The 21,249-nt window shown below is 52.9% G+C and overlaps 1 protein-coding gene across 3 annotated transcripts; it reads right to left on the bottom strand.

Annotated features, from left to right (window-relative positions):
- Window positions 1-2,247: 2,247 nt before the first annotated feature.
- Window positions 2,248-20,415, bottom strand: ESS2 (ess-2 splicing factor homolog). Of its 3 annotated transcripts, none has more exons than XM_043978911.1 (10): window positions 20,191-20,415; window positions 17,763-17,931; window positions 17,412-17,507; window positions 16,586-16,758; window positions 15,162-15,279; window positions 14,166-14,299; window positions 13,138-13,240; window positions 7,537-7,646; window positions 4,308-4,423; window positions 2,248-3,227 (listed from the first exon to the last, which is right to left on the bottom strand). In XM_043978911.1, the coding sequence occupies exons 1-10, from the start codon at window positions 20,353-20,355 to the stop codon at window positions 2,951-2,953; spliced, it is 1,461 nt and encodes a 486-aa protein (XP_043834846.1). In that variant the 5' UTR covers window positions 20,356-20,415; the 3' UTR covers window positions 2,248-2,950. The 3 variants fall into 3 exon arrangements, with proteins under 3 accessions (XP_043834846.1, XP_043834848.1, XP_043834847.1); XM_043978913.1 differs by lacking the exon at window positions 20,191-20,415 and adding an exon at window positions 19,654-20,014; XM_043978912.1 differs by lacking the exon at window positions 20,191-20,415 and adding an exon at window positions 18,250-19,645.
- Window positions 20,416-21,249: the final 834 nt, after the last annotated feature.

Below are 21,249 nucleotides of genomic sequence, written 5' to 3'. Positions count from 1 at the left end.
CGCTGATGGGACCTTTCTTATGCCCAGCGCAGAGTCTAACCCCTGGTGCTTCCCATACTGTGCCCCCCAGGGAATGCCCTTCCACTCTCTCTAAACCCTCCTTCCAGAACAGCTCAGCAGCCCCCCCCCCAAGCCTTTCCTGACCACGTACCTGGTCCTATCCTTCTCCAAATCCGTGTTAACCACTTCCTTTCTGCTCCACTCTGAAATCACAGATTTAGGTGGGGGAAGGACCTCATACAATTGGGGAAACAAAGACCTTTCCCAAGGTAACAGAGATTAGCGGTCAGGATTACAGCCCAGATCCAGATTCTAAATTCGAGGCTCGCTGATAACATTGACTCCACACAATACTGAAGATCAGACTTAGCCAAGTCAAGAAGATGAACTCTTAGAAACTCCCCATCCCCACCCCCAGGAGACCACGAGGGGGGCCAACCCCCTGCCTCCCAAAGACCACCCATGGAGGCAGCTGTCGCCAAACACAACCCAAGTGGAGCCATCTCCTGCTCTCTTCCTCCAGCGGCCAAGCCTGTTGGTACTGACCCCTGGAAGGTGGCTGGCCCCTGCCTGCATGGTCAGGAGACACTCAGTATTTATCCACAGGACTTTGGGGGAGTCCCTGCCCACCCCTGCACTGCCTAGCCCATGGGTGGTGAGACACAAATGAGACAGCAATAGCACACCTGGGAGGCTCCCCTTCCCTAGAGGTCTTCAACAAGAGCTCAAGGGTGGGTGCTCTAAAGAAGGGAGGGGGCAGACTTTTTTTCCAGGTTTGGTTTGGAGTTTTTAGACAAAATAATATAAAACGGAGGCAACAGAAGGTTTGTCTTCAGGTATTTAGAGGCTTACCAGCGGGTGATTTCAGCCTTGTTCTGCCTGCCTCCAAAGGGTCAAAACCATGAGCCATGGGGGATGGGGGAAGGGAAAGCAGAGACACCTTACTAACAACCCAAACCAACCCAAAGTGGCTACCTGCCTCAGGAAGCCGTGGGCTCATCTTCACTGGGGGGTCTTCAAGCAAGCGCCGAGTGACCAGCCACGCGAGGTCAGGCGCTCAAGAGAGGACAGAGCTCAGGTAAGGCTGAGGTCCTCTCGTCCTTTCCGACTCTGAGACTGTAGGGTGACTCTGTTGCCCCGGGGCTCCATGGAGTGGGGTGTGTCATGCTGGCCGTGACACCAGCCAGGTGAGAGCGGACAGGGAGACACAGAGACAGAAGAGCAATGGGAAGCACACTGAACCAGACCTCAGGGGACCCGATTCTGGTCCTGGATTTACCAGTGCCCAAGGAGCGTCCTGAGAGCGCACCTCGGCCAAAGTCTCCATTGCATAAATGGGGAAACTGAGAGGCTGCGGCTCTAGCTCCAAGGCCACAGGGAATGCAGAGCAAGCCTAGGCCTGCCCAAAACACTGGAAAACAGAAAAAGACAAGGATGCCGAGAGGGAAGCATCAGGCACAGGGCTGAAGCAGCCCAGTCTGATCTCAGCCACGTGACCTTGGGGAGAACAAGGGTGTACGTGCTCACAGAGCTGCTGTGATGAGAGGGGAAGAGGGACCTTTAGAAAAACGACTTTGTGAAGCCTAACTTGTGCTGTGGGCATAAGAAAACAAACCGGGACATCTCCGAGGTGCGCACCCAGGCTACTAATGAAATCCTTCTGGGCCAGATGGGGCGATGTGGGCCGAGCGCCAAGACCTGGAAGAATAACGACACCCAAGGGCAGGCACGAGTGGACCGCCTGCTGCCAGGACAGGCTGTCCCGGGCTCTCCCAGCTCCAGTGACTTCCTGTCTCTCTCCTTTTCTGCACCAACCGTTGCAGGCCTAAGGCTTCAAGAGTGGGACTGACGGAAGAGAACACGGCAGAACGCCTACAACAACGATCCTGTGAAGCCCAACCCAGGCCTTACCAGGACCCTCCTGAGCTTGCTCAGAGACCCCCCCCACCCCCACCCCCAGTCATTCTCCCTGCTCTGAGAGAGCCCCCCGTGTGAAGTCTAAATCTGCCTCTGTGACTCGGCCCCAGGACAAAGAGAATAGTCTCATCCCTCTTTCTGGGTGAGTCCTAAGGACTGAAGAAGACAGGGTTTTAATCCAGAGCACCCCAGGGGCCATGTGACTTATTGCCATTCTCTAATTTATCATCATGACTCAAATGCAAAGATGGCACAGTTATCAAACCTGCCAAAGACATGAAGCAAAGACAGGCTAAGATGTTCAAAGACTGAGGCAAGGTCCAAAAAAAATTCGACAGGCCAAGATAGAATTTAATAGTCCAGTCCTGTGCGTGGGCTCTTACAATTAAGTGCTCCAATACAGAGTGGGAACAATGCCATGAAGGGGATGCTAGGTTGGACTGGGGTCTTCCTTCCACTAGGCCCTTTGCTAAAGCCCCTAGGGAGGAGCTCAGATTCATCGTCACTCAAATGATCATGCCCACAGCTCTCGGTCCTAGCATTTTCTCCTCCACAGAGGCCCTACGAGGGAGATGGAGCAAGGATTGGCATCCCAATTTCATGGAGAAGGGAAGTGAGGCTAAGACGTGCACAGTGTCACATGTGCAGTGTCACAAAGCTCCTAGGGCTCAGGAGGGAGGGTTCTGACCCAGATCCAGGCCCTTCGAGTCCTGCCTGTACCACGTGGCCGACCCAGAGGGGAGGGCCATGCAGTCAGACAGGGATGGGCACCCAGTGAAGCGCTGGTCCAGCTTTTAATGACGGCCACAATTTTCACTTGCACATAATATCCTATGACCAAGTGTCCAGCTTGCAGCTGGGTCCAGGTGTGGCCCTACCACGGGAGGCATTTCCGTCCCACCTGACAAAGTGTCCTGCTGCCACGGATGGGGAGCCAAGCAAGTCTGAGAGAAACCACACCGCCCCAAAGGTCCCACATCCAGGGACGGTGCCCTGACCAGGGCAGGCGGCCCAGGGCTCCAGGGCAGGGTCCTCAAAAGAAATCCGATGCTTTCCGTCTCTTAGGGAGCTGCAGGAGGTTGTCAGTGATGGAAGCAGGGTCCTGGGTGAGAGGAGTCCTCGTAGTAGTGCCAGGGGCAGGGGTGCCTGTGGGAGTCTGAGGACCGCCCACAGGTGTCTTGTAGCCAGGGTGAACTGGGGAGGGCGTGTAGCTGGCCCGCAGGGCCTTGTCGGTGTATTTGCTGGCAGTCCTGTTCACCAGGCGCTGCAGGGCCGGGGACATAGCTGGGCTCAGGCCTTTGGGGGTGAGGCTGCAACAAAGGGAAGGAGACAAGAACAGACATTTAGGGGCCTCTGGGAGAACGGCAGGACCCAGAGTAGGCAGGGCCTGGTGTAGAGATAAGATACCTCAAGTCCCTCCTCTTTGGAGGAGAAAGCCGAGGCCAGAGACTCTTGACCCTGGGCATGATGAGGTTCAGGGGGGCCCAACTTGTGGCCCACTCACCATGACTCCCGAGGACCCAGGGCTTCTGCTGGGGAGGGCTACCCCCTCCTCCCCCCCACAGGAGAACTGCAAACCCAGGGGCAGGATCCCTTCCTTGAAATGAACAGGTTCATCTAGGCTGGATCAAGGAAGAGATTCACAAGCATGGGGAAAGCAAGCAATGGCTCCAAGTGGGGCGGTAGCCAAGACCTGGGGAGTGAGTGCACTCCGTGCCACCTTGGAGACAGGGTTGCACTCCGGATCCTGCAGGCTAGGCCCCCCTCCCTTTCTGGTCTAGCGGGTTCTCCTCCTGCCACTCCAGGGAGAAGAGCAGGTCGGGCAGCCTGGGCAGGGGCATCCTGCTCTTCCCCCTTTCCACGTAAACCCTTCTGCCTCAATCACTTTCCCACTGTCAGAGGCGCCAAGGCAGGCCGAGGCGCTGGGCTCTGGCAGGGTGCCGGGGTACTAGTCCAAAATCTCCTCCTGGTCAGAGGGGCGGCCCAGGCCTCTAGCCCAAAGAGAGCCGAGAGAACACGGACCCTGCCAGACCAGCCACCAGGGCACCCTGAGGCCCCTGAGCAGTTAAGAGGCCACGGCACAGGCTGCCTGCCCCTGCTGAGTCATCTGTGCCTCCTTTTCTAATCTTTGTTGGAAGGAATGGCTCAGCATTAATATTAATAGATTAATACGATGCACCCGCAAAAGGCTTCAATACAACTGTCCAAGAAGGTTGGCCTAGATGACCCAAGTCGGAATCCTGCCTCCACCACCTGCGACTTGGGGAAAGTCCTTTCAAGTCCCCATCTGGAAAACGGGGCTATGGCGCTAAGGGATCCTCACCTGCCTGTGGCGGCAGACGTAGGGCCAGGCCCTGCGCTGCCTGAGAGAGGAGGGGAAGAAGCCTTACCTGGCCAGGTTCTCGGTGACCCTTCTCAGGGCTTCCTGTTTCTTGGCTCGGTTCTTGGCAGCTGCCTCAGTGGCCATCTTGAGACCTAACCTCTCTCTGCGTCCAGGCTCTAGGATCTGGAGAGACAAGAGCCCAGGTCAGGGTCTGGGAAAGGGCACCAAAACACCAGACCGCGTGTCTGTCGACTTGGCCTCCATCCCTCCCTCCCAGCCTCCAATGTTCCAGCAGCCACACTGCATCCAGTCGCTGGCCTGGGGACAAGGGGTCTCCCCAAACCCCTCACGCCAGGCTGCTGGCAGGAGATGGGCACAGCCCAGCAGCCGGGGTTCAGACTCACCACACTGGTGGCCCTCAGAGCACATGCCGGGTTGGGGGGTGGGGGGCTTTCAGCCAAACCTAATGATGCAGACTGTAGCAATTTGTCTCACCAACATGGTAAACACCTCTACCGTCACACTGCAAGTCCCTGAGGTGAGGGGAACTCAGGCTGAGTGCTGAGGACCCTCCCAATGCCCATGCAGAGCACACAGTCACAACACGAGGGCTGGCTCCTGGCCCGAGCCTCTTCCTCCCCTGACATTCATCACTGCCAGTATCTAGCCAGCATTTTACCAGCATTGTCTCAGGAGATCCTCACGCCCACCTGGGGAGGCAGGTGCTTTTGTGATTCCACACTGTGCAGCTGACAAAACTGCAGCCGAGGGGCTAAGCACCTTGGGCAGGGTCACCCCACCGCCAGCCAACTCGGCGGTCACCTATCCCTGAAGCATCCCCCGTCACCTTTATGAATGCAATCAACTCAGTGAGCTCATGCTAAACCAGAAAGACTTTCCTCTGCTCTCTGGGGCCTTCAGTCCAATGGTCACCAGGCCACACATCAGCAGTGAGGGCCTTCCAGAGGCAGTGACTGGAGACTGGTTTGGCTACGTCTCGTGCCTCTTGCTCACTTCAACAAGAGAGGACAGGGTCCCCCCTCCACCATGCGGCACCACACCAGCCATAGCTGATAGGAATCATCAACCCTTCTCGGCTCAGCAGCCAAGATCTGGGGACCAGCCCCATGCCCTGAGCCAGGCCTCAGCGGCAGGCCTAGAAGCTGTGCAGTTAGAAAGGCCCTACCTCTCACCAGCAGAATCCCCTTCCCATTCCCAACAAAGAAGCAGAGGAGGACTTTCTGGGAGGGTTCCTTCCCATGAGCCGCCATAACCCTCCTAGCTTTCTCATCCTGCCCAACTGGCCTGGACATTGTAACGATTGGAATGACGCCACCTGCTGGAGACTTACTGTAGAAGAGTTCCGCCCATGAAGTGAAGGTCTTTGAGGGCAAGACCAGGAGTCTTTTCTTTGGCATCAGGAAGTGACGCGGACTAGTGGGAGGCGGAAGGAAGAGACTGGCGCTCGCTCTCGTGCTCTTTCCTCTGGACTCTGGTGGAGAGCGGAGCTAGAAATGCGCTCTCCCTTTAATAGATAGGAATCTAGGCCTTTCTCTCTCTTTACCAAATTCTTATTCTCCTTAATAAATGCTTAAAAGCCTAACTCTTGCTAAAGCTTATAATTTATTGGTGACCACTCATTAGATATTTTAGACAGTTTAGCTAGAATTTTAGCCCTTAACAACATCAAGGACATGAGAAGCCTTGGCCAAGGCAGGTTTGTGCTGGTACCACCCCCAGGTCTGGAGCCTCTAGCCTGGAACAGAACCTGCAGCCTCTGATCTCCAGAAAGGAGCCTCCGTGGCTTTGACAAAATATTCCTGTGCCATCAGCAATGACAGCGAGCATTCTGGGAAGGCACATGTGCACTGGTGCCAAGCAGAGGCAGGAGAAGCCTGGACACAACAACCACAACCTTGTCAGAGAAAAAGTCTCTGAAGGACTCCAGAGCCCTGCTCAATGCAAAGCCTGGGCCTGACCCCCCAAGGCTGAGGAGAGAGCGGCTGCCTCCCCCTTCTGGGCATAGGGACCAAGACGTACTTCCTCAGACAAAGCCTCAAAGGGCAGGGCCAAGAGCAATGAGGACGTCTTGTGGAGCTGGTCAGATTCAGGCTGAGCCAACGTGGAGGCATCAGATGGCTGAGATGAGCACCTGCTCCACGAGCATGGTCCAGATGGGCACTCTCAACGGCCGGGGGAGGCCAGACCAGCTGCCTTCAGGCCAGGCCTCCACGTCCCCTGACGTGTGCAGTGGCCAAGGGTTCTGTCGGGGCATTTGCTCAGCCCCGGAACCACAGAGGAGAGGAGGGATGTGCCGCCCTTTGTGGCTGGGCGGCCGCGGGGGCAGATACACTGACCAGACCAGCTTCAGGCATACCCAGAACTGGCACCGCCCAACATGAAAAGCCCCAACTCCTGAGCCCAGCATTTGGAGTCCTCTACATCTGGCCCCCAATACACGCCTTCCTCACCGGGCCTCGAGGCTCATGGTCCTCTGTAAGAGGCTATTCAAAGCCTGCTTTCCCAGGCCGCGTTCCCAGCCTCACTCCTCTGCCTTCTCAACAATCCCTCAGTGTTCTGAGACTGAACCCCACTCATGTCACCTAACGCTGCTGCCTAAAGTCACAGCCTGGTCTCTTCCCTGGACTGCACACACAGGCCCCTCCCAGGAGCACCAAGGCTCTGAGCTGAAGGGGCTCTCATGCCCGCATCCCGTCCATTCGGACCTTACCTGAAAGGACTGCCCATTAGAAGCTCAACAAATGACCGTGCCCTCAGCTTTGACCTGAAAGACCTCTGAGAGGAGAGGTGCCACCCTCAAGAGGGGCAGCACCTTTCCTGCATTGCTCCTGGCTTGGCCCTTGAGGCTGAGCAGAAGGAAGCTCATGCCACCTGCTCAGGACAGCCCTGCTAGGGTCTGAGCTCAGTCATCATGACCCACAAGAGTGTCCAGGTGAAATGCTCAGGACCTTTGTGGGCAAGCGTGATGGGCGGGGCCTTCTGCAGAGCAGCTACTGGGTGGACTAGCTGGCCAACAAAGGCAGCGAGGGCGGTCTGGCCAGACCTGTTCTAGAAGGTGCCAAGCTGGGTCTTTGGGATTGCCAGCAGGAGCTCGAGGCAAACTCAGGAGCCTACAGGGTAGGCCTCAGGATCCATGCTCTTCCCTTTGGGGGAAACCCACACACATACTGCTCTCCCCATCTGCACAGGAGGTGTTCCAAAAGCATCCCCCAAACCCTCAACACCCCCTGCTGCCCTGAGACACATACGCACATGCACACACACATACCCCATACCTTGAAGGCGGGCCCCGGAGTTCTGTCCACATATGGAGTTTCTGACCCATCAATTCGCAAGGGGGTACTCTCAACCTCCCCCCAAGTCATCATGGGAGATTCGTTCACACCTAGAGAAAAGGCCAAGGCCGAGTGAGTGAAAAGCAGCAGAGGCAGAAATAGAAAAAGGTTAAGGAAAAGCACAGGGAGAGGTGGGACAGACCAGACATACAGCTAACCACAGCACCCACTTCTCCTCTGCCTTCTCCCAACAGCTCACCCTTGCCTAGGGAACTCTGGCCCCAAGGGCATAATCCAGCCTTGGGGAACAGTCTCTTACCACTGCATGAACCTACATGGCCATCCCAGGGGTCAGAGCCTAAGGCACCACTGCAGGCCAGAGAGATGATTCCTTGGGGGCACAGAGAGAGAACAAACGATGGGACAAAGAAAAGGAAAAGAATGCTGGGTCTAAGTCTACCAAAGCTTTCATTATCTAAAGTGGGTGAGGCAAGTACAAAAATATTTATAGCTGCTTTTATTGTGGTAGCAAAGAATTGGAAATTGAGGGGTTGCCCATCAACTGGAGAATGGCTAAACAAGTTGTGGTATATGATTGTAACAGAATACAATTGTGCTCTAAGAAACAATGAGCAGGCAGATTTCAGAAAGACCTGGAAAGACTTAACGTGAACTGATGCTGAGTGAAATGAGCAGAACCAGGAGAACATTGTACACAGTATCAACAACAAAGTGTGATGATCAACTGTGATAGTCTTAACTCTTCTCAGCAATACAATGATCCAAGATAATTCCAAAGGACTCATGATAGAAAATGCTCTCCACAGCCAGAAAAAGGAATTGTGGAATCTGGATACAGATTGAACCATACAGTTTCCACTTTTTTTATATTTTTTCTTTTTTGAGGTTTTTCCCTTCTGTTCTGATTTCTTTTTCACAATATGACTAATGCAGAAATATGTTTAATGTGATTGTACACATATAACCTCTTATCAGATTGCTTTCTGTCTTGGGGAGGGGGGAGGGAAGGAAGAGAGGGAGGGAGAAAAATTTAGAACTAGAAATCTTAGAAAAATAAATGTTATAAACTATCTTTACCTGTAACTAGAAAATAATAAAATACTTTTATGATTAAAAAAAAAGTGGTGAGGGTTGCCAGCAGGGGGCAACGCAGTTCAACAGAGTCCCTCAATAATGTCCACTCTAGTCTAAAAAAACACACACAAAAAGCCAACAACCTCCCCAAAATCCTGAGCAGAAAAAAAAACATTGTTCTCAATATCAACTACATGACTGACACTAAAATCAATAATTATCCTCCATCTCAGAAGCTCTTCATATCTCTGTCCATCAGAAGAGGAACAAGCCCCCTGAGAGCAGGGGCTGCCTTGCCTTTTCTATCCCTAACACTGGGGAGAGTACTGTGTACACCCCAAGCATTTAATAAATGCTTTTTCATTTGTTCACAAAAAATGCTATTTCAGTCCGCCACAGGTTGTGCCCTTCACATGGTGTGCCAATAGCCGCAAGCTTTCTACACACGGGCAGGCATGCCAACGAGCCTTCAAGGGCAGGCCTGGCCACAGACAGAGCCTGCTGTCCGAGACTCATCACCAGCAAGCAAGTCACCACGATGATGGGTTCTTTGGCCGCTTCCTCAGAGACAGAGGGAGAATGAAGGAAGGGGGGAGGGAAGCTGCTAATAAGCTCTTAGTTTTCGGTCCATCTAGAAATATCACCGCCTTGGCTACTAGAACAAGTCCAATGACCAAAGACCAATCACACTAACCTGGACATCCTCCCTATACCAGAGAAAAGCCGAAGCAGCCCCTGCTCTCAGCGACAAAAGAAAGGTGCAGCCAAAGGGGTTTTCCTTAGAAGGACAAAGAAAGCTCGTTCTGCGGGGCATCCAAAGACAAGAAACCCTCCCGAGAAGAGGGTTTATGGGCATCTCCCACTGCAAAAAGACCCTCCTGAAAACAAGGGTGGCTGATGTGCCAACAGCAGCTGCAAACTTTGAGGAAGGAAGAGAAATCATTCCTAGGGAGAATCAGCCCTAGCCTCCCATTAAATCACTAACTACGTCAAGGCCAAGTTGGGCACAGGGGAGGGTGGTGAAATGCATCATCCCTACTCCTATGACCTTAGGCAGAGTAACTTCTCCGGGCAGAACTAGATGACTGCTCGGCTCCCCTCCAGCTCGAAAATCATGACCTTATGGTGGGAGATATGATTTGAAGCACAGAAGAGAGGCCAAAGATCTGTGTACACCACAGAGAAGCCTCGCGCCTATTCTTCAGGGATTCTTTCTTCCAAAGAATCATGAGGCACTGAGAATCACTAAATAAGTTCACAAAAAATGGAAACCAATTCTATTAAGACATGAAAGGGGAAAAAAGAAAAAAGAAAGACATGAAAGGACTTGTTAGTGATGAGGGATTCATTTCCAAAATGAGTGTCTGTATACAGTTAGACCACCAACCTGTTAGAGCTTAACATGAAAAGAATCACAAAGCTAGAAGAAATTAAAAATGAGCAAAAGGCAAAACCATCCAATTAAAACAATTCTAATCTGACCTATTAAAAGAATGAAGGGGCAGCTAGGTGGTGCAGTGGATAGAGCACCGGCCCTGGAGTCAGGAGGACCTGAGTTCAAATCCAGCCTCAGACACTTAACACTTACTAGTTGTGTGACCCTGGGCAAGTCACTCAACCCCAATTGCCTCACTAAAAAAAAAAAACCACACACACACACACACACACACACACACACACACACACACACACACACACCAATGAAAATGGGAAGTGTATGGAGGAAAAGGCTGACACCGATTCTAATCACTCCATAGAGAAGTTTAACCAATGTAAACTGATCACTACAGCAAGGAGACCAAAAGTACCTAAAAACCACTTTAATCAGCTAACCCTGGACCTCCTTGCCAAGTAAAAAGATATGGTACCCAAGGGTGAAGGATTGTGAACAAGAGCTCTTCATAAAACAGTGAGAAGCAGTAGACAGTAAAAACCAATTTAAGACAATAAACACATAGAGAACTGAGTCAAATGTGTTCAAATAAGAGCTATTCCCCAACTTATAGATGATCAAAAGATATGAAATCAAAGCTACCTATAGCCATATTAAAAAAAATGCTCCAACTCACTACTGATTGGAGAGAAGCAGGTCAAAACCTCATACCTACTGGATTGGATAAAAGGACAGCAGAGAAAAATGACAAATGTTGTAGAGGATACTGGGAAAATAAAACATTAATACACTCTTGGTAAAGTTATTATAAACATTCTGTAGAGCAATTTGGAACTATGGCCAAAGGGCTATAAAACCATGCATACTCTTTGACTTAGTAACACCCCTACTAGGTTGGTATCCAAAAAGAGATTAAAAAAAAAAGGTGAATTCGAAATTGAAGAGATGCCCAATGGGGGAATGGCTGAACTAACTGTGGGATGAGATTATGATAGGATACTATTGGGCTTTAAGAAATGATGAGCAGGATGCTATCAGAAAAACCTGGAAAGACTTACATGAGCTGATGCAAAGTGAAATGTAGTATATGCAAAATATCAATAATACTGTAAGACGATCTGCTGTGAATGAATTAGTTCTTTTCAGCAATATGTAACGATTGGAATGACGCCACCTGCTGGAGACTTACTGTAGAAGAGTTCTGCCCATGAAACGAAGGTCCTTGAGGGCAAGACCAGGAGTCTTTTCTTTGGCGTCAGGAAGTGACGCGGACTAGTGGGAGGAGGAAGGAAGAGACTGGCGCTCACTCTGAGGCTCTTTCCGGAGGACTCTGGCGGAGAGCGGAGCTAGAAATGTGCTCTCCCTTTAATAGATAGGAATCTAGGCTTTTCTCTCTCTCTCTTTACCAAATTCTTATTCTCCTTAATAAATGCTTAAAAGTCTAACTCTTGCTAAAGCTTATAATTTATTGGCGACCACTCATTAGATATTTTAGACAGTTTAGCTAGAATTTTAACCCTTAACAAATACAATGATCCAAGACAACTCTGAAGGACTTGTGAAAAATGCAATCCATCTCCAGAGAAAGAAGTAATGGTATCTGAATACAGATTGAGACAATTTTTTTTAGTTCCTTTTTCTAAAGTTTTTTTTTGTCTGTTTTCTTTCACAAACTGACTAAGGTGGAACTGTTTTACATGACTACACATGTATAACTTATACTGAATTGCTTGAGTTCTTAAGGGGAAGGTGGGAAGGGAGGAAGAAAGAAAATTTGGAACACAAAGTTTTAAAAATCAATATTAAAACATGTTTTTATAAGTAATTTGGGAAAAAAAATTCTTTAAAAAAAAAACAATCTGAAGGGAGACCCAAAGAAAGTCATCCTGATCTCATTTATAAATGAAACTAAAAAGAAACAAAAGATGTAGCAAAAGATCTGCAGAGATTTTCATCATGAGCTTCTTCATACTGAAGACAGTAGAGCCACCAGATTTGAACCAACTTCCGTTCTGGACTGGTTAGAGAGGAAATGGAAGCAGCAAGGAAGCAAGCAGAAACGTGGTCTGACCTTATGGTCATCAATATAGAAAGAACACTTAATAACAAAACAAGGAGCTATGTCCCCATTACAGTCAGCCTCCACTGATGCAGGAGATCTTACCCAGATTCCCTACAAGAAGCTAAGTCCTTCAAATCCCTTTTTTAACAAACCTCCTCCTGATGATATGAAGCTCCAGAACACTAGAGAACCTGCTCAATGAGATCCATAAAGACTCAAAGAGTTTGGCCTCATTGTCCACACAGAAAGACCACGTGGATGAAGAATACCCACTGTCCAGCTGGATGCATCCATGAGCATCATAGTTCTTGGGCAGATATTGAGAATGGACACCGAGTCAGGCCCTGAACTAAACATTAAGAAAGCAGGCTGGATTGCCTCTGGGAGACTTAAGAGCTCTCCCTCATGCCAAGATTCTCCTTCCAACAGAGGCCCAGCATTTTAACAGCCACGTCCTCCCAATGATGATGGGTGGCAGCCAAGTCACAGTCCAGAGACTGAAACTGAGATCACCCAAAGAGTGAGGGAGTCACAGCTGGGAGGTGCGACCCAGCCCCGATCCATGACAGATGAATTCGAAATCAAGGAGGAGGAGTGTGGGAGGACGCCGCCCAAGCCTAGCATCCCAAAGGAGGGTGTGCTGGTCCCCCAGAGAGAGCCCAAGAGGACCAAGGGACAGTCCAAGGTGGGTTGAATGAATATGATGTAGATTTTAGATCAGGGAAAGGACCCACCTGGGGAGGCTGAGCTGCAACTCAAGCCCATGTGCCACGGTGCCCAAGGTGCCCATGACTTCAGGCACTCCCACAGCTTACAGGTGAGGAAACAGAGGAAGGAGCCCACCTGTCCAAGATCACCTGGGCAGGGAAAAGCAGGACTAGAACCCAAGTGTCCTGACTCCCAAGCCGGTGCTCCTGAATTTTCAGACCAGAGGCCTCACCTCCTTAGCATCCAGCCAAGGGAACACAACTACCCTGCCCACCAGAGGCAGCCTCCCTGGGTCACAACCACATCTCAAAAACTAAAGACCCAAACCAAGAGCTTCTCTTACCTGGGGCCGGAGAAGGGGTAGCAACGAATCCATATCCATTGACCTTGGGAGACTCCTGAGGGATCAGCTCCTTGCCATCGGGCCCCACTTTACCCTGTTTGTACTGAAATACAAGGCCAAAGGTGAGCAGCACAAACAACAACTGCAGTGCAGAGGCCCAGATGCTCCTGGCGCTGGCCAGCAGGCTCTGAGCAGCAGCCCTAGGCCTCAGGGAGGCCCAGAAAAGGAAGAAGAGACTGGAACAAGCCTCCCTGGTCACTTCAGAGTCCAAGCCCTTGGGAAGCACTGCTCTCCCATCTCCAGAGGTCACTAATATGGGGCTGCTTAGGCTTCTCACTTTCACACGGACATCCAACCACCACCACAGCAAAACAGCCTCAAGAAGGGGAAGGGGCTTTTCCGAGTTCAGAGGCAGGGGCAAAGCAAAAAGAGCTGGGATCTGAACGCAGGGCCCTCACCTCTACACCTGGATCATCAGTCTTCAAGGGAGCCCCCGTCTCCATCTTCTCTCCCCCCCTCCACCTCCGCTGTCTCTGTCCTCTCCTCCCCCTGCCTGCCTCACTGCAGCCGGGTCTTAACACCCAATTTGCTACAGTGGAAGTCCTTTGCTCAAGATAGCCCAGTGAGGCTCCTGCCTCGAGGTTCTCCTTCCTAACCCAACTCAACCATCACCACCCCCTGTCCAAACCATCCATCACCAGCCTGTTACTCCATTTCTGACACAGGCCCCGCAGATTCCTGCTGTAATCCCGCTGTCCGTGCTGTTCCCCCCACATGGCTCTCCCAGCCCAAGACCCCACAGCCTTACTCCCCTCACCCACATTCAGAGAATTCACCACAAAAGCTGGCACCTCACTGGGCTCCAATGGCTAAAAACCAAGACCAGAGCAGAGCTCATGGACTATGTGTCCTCCCCCAAGGCTGGCCACACAGCAGGGAACCCGGGAGCCTCGAGGAGACCAGTCCCCATTCAGCTTGATGCCTAAGTCAGCCTCAGGCAGCCTGCCTGGCCGTCAGTATCAACTCACCTGGGCGTTGAGGGCGGCTGCCTGCTGGAGCTGGGACTTGCTCAGAGCCTGGCTGAAAGGGTCCCTGAGAAAGCGCGTATTTCTGTGCAGCACCTGCCGGGGCTTCTTAAACACATCCTCCTTATCAGGGACACCTAGGAAAATACGTGGAGAAACCAGACTCAGGACCAAGGTTCTCGTGCCAGGTCAGTCGTGCAAGCAATGCCCTTTCTGGAGCTCAGCTTCCATAATCATCTGTGGCAAGAACAACAGGTAGCTCCCAGGCCCAGTCCAGGGACCTCTAGTACTTGCCGCTCATGAAGACCCTCGTTTTCTGAAATGCCCAAAAGGGATGACGGCCTCTAAAGGCTGACTCCCCTCCCCCACGGGCACAGCCACAAGTCGCTCTCATTCCTCCAAGGCTCCAAAAAACTGGGCTCCCTCCTATGGCCACGGCTGGTGTTGGAGCAGAGACGACCACGGCCAATTCACTGACAAGAAAGCTGAGGCACAGTGGAACTGACTGACTTGCCCAGGGACAAACAGCTGATGTTAGAGCCAGAATTTTAACTCATCTCTCTTGGCTCCCAGTTCAGAGCAATTTCCAGTTTACTGTCCAGCCTCATCCAATAAGGAAAAAAAAACCCACCCCCCCCCTTTACTTTTTAAAGTAAACTGATGGAGCAGCTAGGTGGCTCAGTGGATAGAACACCAGCCCTAGAGTCAGGAGGACCCGAGTTCAAATCTGACCTCAGACACTTGACACTTACTAGCTGTGTGACCCTGGGAAAGACACTTAACCCTAATTGCCTCACCAGGAAAAAAAAAAAAGTAAACTGACCAAATGAATATTTGAAAAGATGATGCCCTGAGAGCAGCCAGGGCACTACCCACCCAACCCCTATAAAGCAGGGCCCCATCCCAGGCCCCATCCCAGGCTCCCATCCCATGTCCCCACCCCAGCAACATGACTTTGATCAACAGTCCCTGGGGAAGCCTCCCTGCAGCCAGTCTCACCCTCAGGGTAGTACATCAGGGAATTCTTGGCCTTGTACTTCCAGGTCTCCACCCCAGCCTGGCTGCTCTCCAGGGCCTGCTGCTCAGTAGACGGGAGGGCCAGGTTATCCTGCTGCCTCTGAAAGTAGAAGCAAAGTGTGAGGGAGCATCCCTGAAGCCCTGCCTCTCCCTCCCCATCCAATGCACTTGGGGGATTTCAGAAATTCAGGAAATAGAATTTATGAGAAACATGGAAGCAAAATCCCATCCCCACCCCCCCTTCAAGTCCCCAGGCTGGCCTCTCAAATGAGCCGTGAGCCCTGGGGAGTGCCACAGGCCACAGGATTAAAGCTCAAAAGGACTCAAGAGATCACCCATTTCAACTCTCTCATTTTATACAAGAACAAACATGCCCAGAAAAGGGAAATGATGTGCCTAAGATCACACTTATCAGAAACATCTGAGGATTTGAACCCAGGTCCTTTTATCCAAAATCTCAGGTCCTTGGCACCAGCCAAGGCTGCCTCATGTTTGAAAATGAATCACGGGGGCAGCGAGATGGCGCAGCAGATAAACACCGATCCTGGATTCAGGAGGACCCGAGTTCAAATCCGGCCTCAGACACTTGACATTTACTAGCTGCGTGACCCTGGGCAAGTCACTTAACCCTCACTGCCCTGCAAAAAGAAAAAGAAAATGAATCACAACTGAGCTCCAAAAGGCTACCCTGGTCACTCAGGATCCTCCTCCAATGGTGGGAGCGACAAGGCTGAAAGCAAGTGCTGAGGGGCATACTGGGAGGGGGAGAGGCTGGAAGGGGTCAGTGAGACCCAGCAAGGAAGGTGAGGAAGCCGGCAGCAGCGCGGGGTAACGGGGAGCACAGCAGAGCTGGCCTTAGCAGCACATGAGCTACGCAAGCATGGACGCTCAGCTTCTAGCAAATGGGAATAACAATTCAATTTCATTCACTCCCATGTTGGGCCAGTCCTGTGCTGCCTCCAGAAGACCCAAAGACAGATGGGAACCCACCCCTCCCCTCCAGAAGCCCCCAGGCTCCGGGGGGCCCAGAGAGGTACCCAGGTACTCAGGGGGGCCCAGTAACGGATCCTAAGGCAGCTGGGAGGCCAGTGGGAGATGAATCTATAGCGTGGGCTTCCCATGAGCCTCCAAGAAGGTGCTTTGGGTACCAGCTGCTCTCAGTGCCTTCTGGCTAACCAAGAGCTTGGGTCAGCCCAATGCTGGGAGGTGGGGGCTTCCCTCGCCACACTGCTGCCTCCCAGGTCCCTCTGCCAAGAAAGCTTGGGGCCCGAGCCCCAGAAGAGCTGCCGACACTGAGTCTCCCCTTCCCTCCTCCACCGCATCCCCTGCGGGGCTTTCCCCAGAGCTCTGCCTTCCCCACCAAGACCCCAAAAGGCAGCGGAGACACCCCAGAGACCTCTGCTCACCTTTTCAAACTCGTCCTCGGCCTCGTAGAGCCAGGCGTGGCGGGCTCGCTCCTTCTCCTTCGCCACTTCCATGATCTCCTGGAATGAGGCATTGTCCTCACTGGTAAACTTGGTCAGGAAAGCATCGAGACTAGGGAGGGGCTCTTTGTCCTCTTCTTCCTCTGCTTCTGATCCTGACAAGGACGAGAACCCAGAGAGTTGTGAGGGGCCACCAGCAGCAAGCCCCTCTGCCACCCTGGGCAGACCCTCAGGGCCCGTCACAGCCAGAGGGAGACAGCCCTGCCACCCTGCACAAAGCGGACGACATCTGCACTCCCGTCTGAGACCTGACGAGTACTACCAGTGTCCCTGGGGGAGGGCAGCTGGCCCTGGCCTTCACCCAGAGCAGCAGAGACTCCCTGAGGCCCCACCCCAAGGGCTGCTGCTCAGGGTTCAGCACATCTCTGCTCGGCAGCCAGCAGCAAGATGACAGGCTGGGCTAGGAGGCAAAAGCCCCAAAAAGAGAATGACTGCTCAAGGCCCCCCCTGGTTTGCTGCATGTCAAAGACCAAGCAAAAGCAACAGAGTTTATGCCCGAGGTTCTGAGAACACACAGGGGGCATCAGCAGAGATGGGGGATGTCATTTCCAGGGAAAACTGAATGGAGGGAAGGGATGCACAGCCCATGGAGCAGCACCCTAGAAGCTGAGCTCACCCTCATGGGGCCTCGGGGCCTCCACAGGAGAGGACCCACATGGCCACAAGCAGCTCTGTGGGCAGGAGGTCTGGCCGTGGAACTTCCCCAATGGAAGCATCACTCATTAGTGACAAGGGCAAGGCCACTTACCTTCCTCAGGACCTTTGGCACGAAGTCTGGGCTTCATTGCCAAGGAGGTGGTGCCTGGGTGAACCTCAGGGGTCTCAAACGTGGCTGGGGTCACATCTGAGAAAGAAGAGAGAGAAAAAAAAGACACTGAAAAAACAGGGCCCTTGACCAACTCTGCCACGGTTTGTCAGGGGCAGAGAAGGTCCTCCTCCCAAGATGCTGCTACTAAAGCCAACACCCACATTCCTCTTCCCACAAGACTCCTGGGGGGGCCTTCTAACAAGCGGTAGGAACCCCCCCCCCCACAGTCCCTCCCAGGTTAGGGTCAGCAGGGGCTTTGAAGGGCACGTCTCCTCCTCTGGGGAGCCTTACATGGCAAGGGGGTATCTCTGGATAATTTGCCCAGTGAGGAGCCAAACTTGATAGCGATCTGCCGCATCCTCTCCAGGTCCCCATTCTCCTCTGCCTCCAAGTACTCCTTCTGAGCTTGCAGCTTCTCCACATCAGGAAAGAAGTCCCGCTGAATCACGGTCTGGAGGCCCTGGGGGAGAAGAAACCACAAATAAAGCAAATAGGTCAGGGAAGCTCTCAAAGCCTTTGGCAGGAGGTATGCTTGCTCGACCTCCCTCACAGGCCCGGGAAGGAAAATGATGTGTAAACTTTGCAATGGGATCGTGCTGTGCATAAGAGCAGCTCCTAATGCCCCTCAATAGCTGCCGTTTATTTTTCAAAAGTGGCTCTTTCCCCAAGTGCTTGTTGCTAGATGAAAGGTTCTCCACACCTGTCCCTGTACACACAACATGGCCTCCAAATCTCTGAGAGAGAGAGAGAGAGAGAGAGAGAGAGAGATGATACCAACATGTGGAAAGTGTGACAGGGCCAAAAGATGTAAGTCACGGCACCAGACAAGACAGAGGAAATGCAGGAGCTGCAGAGACAGCCAGGCCGGTGGAAAGAGAGCTGGCATGAGCCTCAGCACGCCAGGACCTTTCTGTGTAGCTGGGAGCGGGCAAAGCAGGCACCCCCTGTAACTCAGGGTCTTCTGATATATACACTGAAGGAGGGAGGTGTGAAAATCTACAAAGTTCTGGATTTCCAGCTGCCGTTCCTAAGCTGCCCCACACAGGGCTGAGTCATCCAGAGGGAGAGGAAAAAGCTGAGGCCCAGAGAGATGTGGCTCACCAGAGATCTCACAGCCAGCCTGGGGCCCCGTGGGTCTGGGACAGCATCGCTACACTCCCCAAAGTGATACAGGCTGGGACACATCCATGCCTCTCTCTCATGAGCATCTCTGTTCTGGCCTCCCACAGGGCCACTGTGGGAAACCCACCTAAAGTGCTAAGGGCCTTAGCCCTTCACTCTCTACACCCCACAAAGATGCCAACAGAACGTGGGACCAGCAACACATGACCTCTCAACCTCGCCTTTTCTTATCACACATTTCTGGAAGGACATCGTGGCACCAACCCCTGCCCCCAACGATCCCTCACTTTTACTTTAAAACTTGAGGGACAAACATGGGGTCCCAGAAAGGCAATCCAGCCCACTCTCCTCCTGGTCAGTTCAGAGACGACCCACAATCCGTTGGCAGCAATGCTTGAGCAACAAGGACAGGCTCCCCATACTAAGCATACACATAGAGGGGGCCAAAGACGGAAAGGGAACCGCTGCAGTGCTATGGGGTGAGCCCAGAAGGGGCTGGGGAGGGGCTGCACAAACCCGGTAGGGAATGTGAGGGAAGGGGGCACTACCCGACACGAGAAAGGACGAAGCCCTGGCAAAGGACAACGTCTGCAACAAAAACCACAGCTGACACGAAGCTGGATCGTTCTAATGACCGAGCCTGGCCTGGAGAAGGAGAGGAGAAAATGCACCTCCCCGGGCGCGACAAGCAGGGGGAGGGAGCAGGCATTTATTGAGTGCCTACTGTGTGCCCAGTCCTGCGCTGAGCGCTTCAGAGATGGCTCAGCATCCTCTTTCTAATTACTCTCCTTCCATTTCCTCCCTTGCCTCCTGTTAGAGGGGAGGGACTACGGAACTGACAGGCTCCGCTGGAAGGAAGACGACACAAAACGCCATTTTTAAAGAGTCGGAAGGGCAAGGGGTCCAATTCGGCCTCTGACACTTCCTGGCTGTGTGGCTGGAGGCCACTTCCTTTCCCTCTCTGGTCCTCAGGAAGCTGAGCAGAGCGCGCGGGCAAGGCGGGAGGGACGGACTCAGGGAAGCCGGAAGCTCTCGTGTTGTGGTTCTTCATTGAGATTACCTGGAACCACTGGCGGCGTGGGGGGAAGGGAAGGGGACATCCGGGTCTCTACTTGGGAAAGGTCAAGGGGCATATCCGAGTCTTTGCTGGGGAGGGGGCGGGCAGGGAAGGGTCGGGGAACCAAAGGGTGAACACCCGAGTCATCCCGAGACCCATAGCGGGCTGTGAAAGGAAAACATCCGGGTCCGCCCCAGGGACCGGAGGGAGGAATTTCCGGGTCTCCTCCGCCTCGGGAAGGGGGAGCGTGGGCTCCACCCTAGGAAAGGAAGGAAAAAGGGAGGAAAGGAGGAAGGAACATTCGGGCGCCCGCCTCAGGAAAAAGGGCGGAGAAGTCCGCGTCTCGGAGGAGGCTGGGGAGAGAAACATCCGGCTCTGAGCGGAAGAGGGGTGGGATATCCGGGAGTCCGCTCCGGAGAGGGAGGCGACATCCGGGTCTCTGCAAGGGGGGGGACATCCGGGTCTCTGCATGGGGGGGGGGGGTGAGGGCGGAACATCCGGGTCTCCGCCCCAGTCGCAGGCCGAGCTGGAGCTGCCTACCTCGATGTACTCTTCCTCGTCGAGGACCCGCTTCCTCGCCTTCGTCTCGGTCGCCCGTTTGTTGCGCGTCCTGGGGCCGGCCAGGGCCGTCCCTTGCCTCCGCAGGGTGCCCAGCGCCCGGGCCGCGGAGGCTGGTGAAGGGCTGCCCTCGCAAGGGCTCTCCATCTCGCTGGGCCCCCGAGGCTCGAGTGCGGCCTCGAAGTGGACCTGGGGGAGGGCGGGAGACCGAGCGCCGGTGACGACACTTCCGGCGCGCGCTCGTCACACTGCCGCGAGGGCGGGCGTCCACGCCATGCGGGGACTCCGGAAGGCGGTGGCCGTAGCCGCTAACAGCTCCTGACGGGGGGGGGGTGGGGGGGGCGGGCGCGTTCCGCACGTAGCCGCGTGGCTTGCCGGGAGTTGTAGTCCTTCGGGCGATGGAGAGGCAGCCCTGCGTTCCAAGCTGGTTCAAATCCCTACTTTGACACGCTGAATTCTTACAATAATAATAACAATAGCTTGCATGTGTATAACGTTTTACATATATATTATCTGATTCTCAAAACCCTTGGAGGCCCCATTTTATAGATAAGGAAACTGAGGCAGTCAGGTTCGTTTGAACTCGGGTCCTAGATACCTCAAAATGGAGATTGGTTAACTCTGCAAATATTCCTAACAGTTGTAATAGGGAAAGTACCTAGAAATGGAAGCCCGTTATAATATCATAATCAGTTTTTTTAATCTAACAAATTTATAATAACAAATAAAACCAGTATCATTATTTTTGTTGTTTCTACTACTAAAACCCCTAACTTCCCCTTCCCCAGATGCTGGTCACCTGAGACACCCAGGATTCTTTCTCCTTGTGTCTCCTAACATGCTTGATACCATTCACCTACGTGGGCTTCACTTGGTTCATTTGTAAAATGAGGAAGGGTCCTACTCTAAATCGATGGTCCTGTGACCACAGCTGGGCTCTCTGCTCTCTCTCTCTCCCCCCTGCCTACCTAAGTATTTTTCTTCATGCATACCTCCTTCCTCATCCCCTCAACCAGGCTGTCTTCTTGGACTCTCTCCTAA

This window comes from Dromiciops gliroides, chromosome 1 (assembly GCF_019393635.1).
Source record: "Dromiciops gliroides isolate mDroGli1 chromosome 1, mDroGli1.pri, whole genome shotgun sequence".
NCBI lineage: Eukaryota > Metazoa > Chordata > Mammalia > Microbiotheria > Microbiotheriidae > Dromiciops > Dromiciops gliroides.
This window is presented reverse-complemented; position numbering and strand designations above follow the sequence as displayed.